This window comes from Arachis duranensis, chromosome 9 (assembly GCF_000817695.3).
Source record: "Arachis duranensis cultivar V14167 chromosome 9, aradu.V14167.gnm2.J7QH, whole genome shotgun sequence".
NCBI lineage: Eukaryota > Viridiplantae > Streptophyta > Magnoliopsida > Fabales > Fabaceae > Arachis > Arachis duranensis.
The window spans coordinates 69,261,962-69,268,590 of NC_029780.3; the positions used below are offsets into that span (position 1 = coordinate 69,261,962).

Sequence of the window (6,629 nt, forward strand, 5' to 3'; positions counted from 1 at the left end):
AATCCTTAGATTTATGTGTTGTATGGTGCCATTATTCTAAATCCGATTAAAGAAGCGCTTGATATAGTTGATTAACTTAACTCTCGACGCCACCATCTGAATTTATATTTAACCTTCATTTATCATTAAAAAATGGTACCAGTGGCAGTCAGGTAGTTTTAGAGAGAATGAGATGATAGAGAGATTCAAAGTTTTGGTAGATTGAGAGAGTGAATTTCTTGAGGTGAATGATACAGGAGCCATGCTTATATATTGTGCAGTGGTTTAAGTTACAAGCAAATCATCTAATTCACTCTACTTAACTACAGTTAAAGATTGTGCCTAGCTGCCATAACTAACAATCAACTCTAACTAACTGTCCACATCAGCGTCTCTATCACTCGCTATCCTTTAAATTATTAATTCATCGTAATGCTGCAGGTTCTTTAGTAAACCACAAATTACAGTGTACATTTTTTATCTTTACAAAACCTAAAAATTTGTATTATTGACAAGAAATAGAGAAATGCAAATACATCGCACCAGAAACACAACATGCAAGGCATTTCTGATGGCTTCAACATGCATTGAAAAGAACATATAAAATGTTTCCTAGAGAAGAAGAAAGTAGTAGTTATACAAAAAAAAGGATGCCCTTTTTTCAATGATATTCTTTTTGGGGGATACATTAATGATAAATATTTAAACTATACCATATCGTTAACACTGCACATTTATCACAAAACGAATTATGGTACAACAAAAATTGAATGAATGACACATCCCTCGTATAACACAAGAACCTAGTTAGTTAAACAATTTAACACGGGAATTAGCAACAAAAAGAATGTCAATATTCTTCGAATTAAGAAGGTAGAAGCTGAAGATAGATTGTGTGCACCCACTGTATATACTGTTCCAGTCTTCTCATCCTTCACTTTAATGCTAGAAGAGCCTAAAAAAAAAGCAAGAATGCTTAAGAAAATCATTCTAGCAAATATAAATGTCAACAAACTTGACCCTAAAACAGTAGTTAATTGGTCTTTCTTATTTGTTACGATACATATAGATATAGGATCAAAAACACTATTCAATCAAGGAGTATATGCGTCCTCTGTAGGGTGAATTTATTTAAGTTCTATTGAACTACCTAGTTTTTTTTTTTATTAATATTATATTACTGGTTAATAACAAGGAAAGGATCCATGGTGATATGAACTTGACTGAGAGCCACAGCTTTGAATTACATATTCAGCATATATTTATATAAATGGAAATAGATTAAATCATAGAGCAAATTAGGAAGGGAACTTGGCACTCACAATTGTAGTCAACCCATCCAATGGCCATATTTTCAAGGTCGTATACGACTAGTTTGTTTGATAGCACCAAATCTGCAATTGGAATAATTGAACATAAATAATTATAAAAGATAAAGAAACAAGACTGGTTTGTTTAATGAATTTTTTATATTAATAAAATATAAAAGAAAAAGACGGCTTCAAAGCTAATCAGACATAACAATTAATCTTCCTAATGATCAGAAACAGACTCAAACAAAGACTGGAAGAGCATTATAAAAAGAAAAGAAAAAAAAATGAAAACTGGATGCACTAATTGTGCCTTCAATAAACTTATAACAAGAGGTCACTATTAATTTAAAAGGGAGACTGTACCTCCAAGAAGAGTCATGTCCCTTCCATTTTTACTTTGTGAGACACCTTTCTGCCATCCAATACACCAGATATCACCCTGGGGAGAGACAACCAAGAAACACCAAAATTGAATAGCTGTAATATATTTACCAAATAGAGAAGTGGATCATATATTTTTCCAATTTAAATCATCATTGTAGCCAACAGCAAATACAAGATGGACAATCAAACCCTTTTCAGTATGCATATGAAATGTGATTTTGTATGGCATTTAATAAGCGTGTATAATAGAAGACAGAGAACAACAAGAAGGAGAACCAATTTAGATAACAGGCTAAGCCTCTTAGAATCCTCAAAATGAAACTTGATAACTGGGAATCCATCATCAATACTGCAAGATTACAAAATATCGACAAGTTACGAGCTGCATTTGCCTGATAATTAGAAGAGCATTATTGCCTTCCTGAACTGATTTAAATAAACTCTTCAAAATTAAATTTGCATTTTAGTTACCACGTATCAACTCAACCTTTGTACTGAATTAATATTTTAAAAGAACATCTTGCCCAAATGATTATTTTGTAATTAAATTCTTTTACATTGTATCAACAAAAGTTTTAATGTATAGCCTAGTCAAAGTAATTGTATTCATACGAGTTATTTTTTGATAATCATTTAACCTACTCAATAAGGAATAGGACAAAGTATAACAGAATTCAGATAAGACCTGATACTTTCACTTCTTCAAGAAGCTAATCAAAAGTACACAAATCACTCTACAATATCAAAATTCCTTTCCAGTTCAACTGCTTTAACTAATACAATTACAAGGCCTTTGTTATCTGTACCGAGTCAAGCTACAGCCATATCTCCTTTCTTGTATCACAATCTGTTTTATTTGAATGTTTTAGATTATTGATTACCCATAATCTAATATTATCAAAATCCGAGATAGCTCGGATATTTGTGAAGATATATTAGAGGGCAGCCTGATTTTATGATCTTACCGTATGGACTAAAACAACCAAGAAAATAAATCTGACTGATTATGTGCTATGATAAGTCAATAAAGAAGAAATAGGCAATCAAACAAATACAGAATCACATCTTATATTAGTCAAAAACAATAATTCAGAAATGACAGAGAAATGCAAATATCAATAGAAGAAAGTTATAAAGTATCATACTCTCCACTATACTCGAAACAAGTAAATTGTTGCTCAACGAGATATAATTTCAGTTCAGGCTGCCCAGCCAAGACCTGTCATACATCATAAGGATGGCATAATTGAGAAATAAGATTATTCAACTTAGACAAGAAGCCTATCAAACTGGAAAGAAGGGGAAATATTGATTCTATTTATTCCTAAGGATAAACGTACCTTTGTAATTAGTTGGTCATAAACCATGCTTGGGAGATAAGCCAAGGTTGTTCCACTGTCTATTACAGTTCCCTTCCCACTTCCAGAATCAAATATATCGGTCGGAAGTTGTAGAATATCACTACCAACCTCAATATCCTTCAAATTGACATTGTAGTGTGCCCTGTCATGATCAACAGACTACAACTATGACATAATGCCAACGCAAGACCTAAACTACATAAAAATTCATACAAGAATCTGAAAGAAAATTTCAGGAAAAAAATGGGGCTAGATTATACTTCTTTTTTCTAAATAATTCAATTGATAAAATAAGCTTATTTAATTAAATGATTGGATCGTGTATACTGGTCCAAATAAAATAAAATATAGATCTAGATTACTAGCAGTCTTCAATTAATTTTACAAACTATTCTCTCTGCCAATTGCAGAACATCCCACAAGGGACATGTCTCTCCCAACACCAGTTCTTCTATAGCCAGGACTCAAACCCGAGACCAGTGGTTAAGGGGAAGGAGTAGTTGCCACTCTAACCAACCATGTGTTGGTATGTGAGTACTGAATTTGTCCTTGGATTTTTATAACCACTATCATGGCATGACATAAAAAAAGCTATGTTATTAGACATACATTCTTGGTACCAATGGAGTTGTTTTGACTTTTGGTTCCACCACTTCCCCTATGGCAAATATTCCACCACCCTTAGCATTGTCAAGGCAGTGTGAAAATATTTTTTTCACCTTTCCAGATGCAGCAAGCTGTGAAAGCACCGAAGAATTTGCTTGTCCAAAACCAATTATTCCATCAAGGGCTTCATCAGAAGATGACCCCAATGTCCCAGACTGTACATTGCCACACCTGTCAGCAAGAAAGCACAAAGATATAAAATCAGGGGATCAGCGTTTATTTATCAACCCAGGAAGCTAAATAACACTCTCCACTTGAATGAAAATTATTCACATGATGAAAAACAACTATCTCAAACGAGGATAAAAACTATGCTAACAACCAAGATAATCCTCTCATCAGATTATGAGAAGCAAATAAGCCAAGAATATTAACATCTAATCTACTTCAACAACATTGTGAAAATACCTAATCAGACAGAAAATGGTAATCAAAAGTCAACAACACAGAAATATCAGAATATAAAGTAACAGAAGTTACTCTTACCCAAAAAAGACACTGCTATTTTGCGGTGCGGTATTGAGATTACCACTAACACGGTTAAAAGTAAGGTAGTCCTGCACGTAGTATCCAGAAGTTGCACTTCCATCCCCATAAGTTATGCTGTATGGGCAGGGAATATCAGCCTTGCAACCAGGAATTGGACCATCGTATGTGGAAGAGCAAAATTCATGGTCACAAGGAACCAATTCTGAAGTTTTGGATTCCTTTGGATCATAGAGAGTCAAGTCTATCTGATGTAAAAATATCAAGAAAAGTAAAAAGTAAAAAATTACTTCAGTTACTTCAGATTATAACCAAGGTGTCAAGGTAACTTTGATCACATATGGTACAGAAGAAACGGTAGACTCAAGATCAAGATACATACACCAATATCACTTTTCTTGGGACATCTTGCGCAATCAACACAATTTACCCAGAGAATGTCACTTCCTGTATCAACCTGAACATAGTAGTCCTTTGGAGGAGAACCAAGCCCAAGTTTTGTAAAATACAGCCTAAACAAATAAAATAACATCAGCATGATAGCATTCACATTTAGATGAACTCGAAAAATGTACATACACAAATGTATATGCTTCAACCATATGCTACTATTTACATGATTTTTCAAGCATTAACTGCAAGAGTTAATATGAATCACGCTAGGTAACCAACTAGGATACCAGCCAACTGCAGTCTATAAGTATAGACTGAAAAAGAAGCCCAACAACGGAAAAAAAAAACCCTAAATCAAGAGTAATTCTAATCCTACATTCACTCTCATTTACCAGTAAGAAAACAACCACAAAATCCTAATCCTCCACCGTCAACGACGCATCACCTCCTATCACCCGCAGCCGCGCATCCTCTTCCGCCACCAGCAGCCGTGCGTCCTCCACTGTCAACGGCACATCACCATCCGCCACCTGCAGCCACGCATGACGTCACAAACGTGGTAATGCGAACCTCTCTTCTCCTCTCCCTCCGTGTCTTCTTTTTCTTTTTCTTATGTTTTAAATGTTTCTTCTTTTTAGATTTTGGACAATTCTTTTTAATAATTTTAGATATTTCTTTTCCTTAGTGTTCGGGTGTTTCTTTTTCTTATGTTTTGAAAAATATCATCCAAAACTTAACAGAAAACCATCTAAAATCATAGAAAAATGAGTTTTGAAAAATAACATCCAATACTTAACAAAAACCATTTAAAATTATAGAAAAAGAACATCCAAAACTTAAAAACATCCAAACTCGTTGAAAAGAACACTCCAATATCTAACAAAAAGAAATATCTAAAATCATTGTACAAGAACTTCAGGGAGAGGTACGGAGGGAGAGAAGAAGAAGAAGAGATGCGTAGGGAGAGGAGAAGAGAGGTGATAGCGGTCGGACGATGCACATTTTTTGAGCGTAAAACTAGTTTTCCAAATTTTAAAACGAGGATCTTCTGAAAAGTTGGCTGTTTGGCTGCATATAGAGTTGGTTGCCTAGACTTGCAAAATATGATAAATGACCTTTTATTATTTTATATTTGCATCTTAAATTACACATTCTATCTTTTTAATTTTCCCCCTTAATCGAATACAAGTTCACAATATACATATCATAATTATCATCCTCATTTCTAAACTAAGACAAAAACTAAATTAAATACGTTTAACATCTTGAAAGCACAAACACTCGGTATCTTTCTCTCTTAAAATTTATGGAGTAGCATTTTTCTTAAGAAGGATTCAGAAAGACGCTACATATCATTATTGAAAATAAAATAAAATCATAAATTACATCGAACTAAAAGTAAACACTACAAGTTGCATCTTGTACTATGCATGCATAAACTATGGAACCAACCTGTCTCATAATAAGTTAATTACACATCGAAGCACGAGCCACATCAACAGAAACTGAATGATCGTACAAGTAAGTCGTTATTGTACGTTCATTCGCAATTCACACTTACAATTCATTATTATGCAAACAAATAACAGAAGAAAAATAAATATATCTTAATAATAACAATTAAATTAAATTAAATTAAGAAAAAAAGAGGGAGAAGAAAAACGAACCCGGTCTCGGTAGGTTGACTATTGCCGCCAAGGTTGAGATCCACCGCAGAGAGAATCCTACCTCTTCTACGATCATCACGCGCTCTAATATCGCTTAATCCCAAACGCGTTTTTCGACGCTCCACCTGGAACACGAAATTCCCATTCGCAACGACGAAGCATGTTTCAACAATCAGAATAATGGCCAAGAACAAAACGGAACCTCTCAGATCCATCAATTCAATTCAATTCTCTTTCTAATGAACAAAAGAAAATCAAATTAGAAAGAAAAGAAAACAGATCCAAGCACGAGCTCGAAAGTCGAACTCGATTAAGCTACAGCTTCTGATTTTTGCAGTTTGGGATCAGAACTCATTGCCGACTCGGTTCTTTGGCACATG

General features: G+C 34.1%; 1 protein-coding gene across 1 annotated transcript; it reads right to left on the bottom strand.

Annotated features, from left to right (window-relative positions):
• Positions 1-214: 214 nt before the first annotated feature.
• Positions 215-6,629, bottom strand: LOC107465895 (aspartic proteinase 36). Its single transcript, XM_016084874.2, has 10 exons — positions 6,250-6,629; positions 4,572-4,701; positions 4,190-4,437; positions 3,647-3,874; positions 3,017-3,179; positions 2,822-2,895; positions 1,970-2,025; positions 1,656-1,769; positions 1,302-1,373; positions 215-934 (listed from the first exon to the last, which is right to left on the bottom strand). Exons 1-10 carry the CDS (start codon positions 6,462-6,464, stop codon positions 783-785), a joined length of 1,452 nt encoding a protein of 483 aa, XP_015940360.1. The 5' UTR covers positions 6,465-6,629; the 3' UTR covers positions 215-782.

What these genes read in the sequence shown, in the direction of transcription:
- LOC107465895 (XM_016084874.2), bottom strand. Translation starts at nt 6,464, where the DNA reads ATGGATCTGAGAGGTTCCGTTTTGTTCTTGGCCATTATTCTGATTGTT. An exon ending in ACTCCATTGGTACCAAGAAT is followed by an intron (nt 3,180 to 3,646) that starts GTATGTCTAATA and finishes TGATCATGACAG; the next exon opens with GGCACACTACAATGTCAATT. An exon ending in TGGATGGGTTGACTACAATT is followed by an intron (nt 935 to 1,301) that starts GTGAGTGCCAAG and finishes CTTTTTTTTTAG; the next exon opens with GCTCTTCTAGCATTAAAGTG.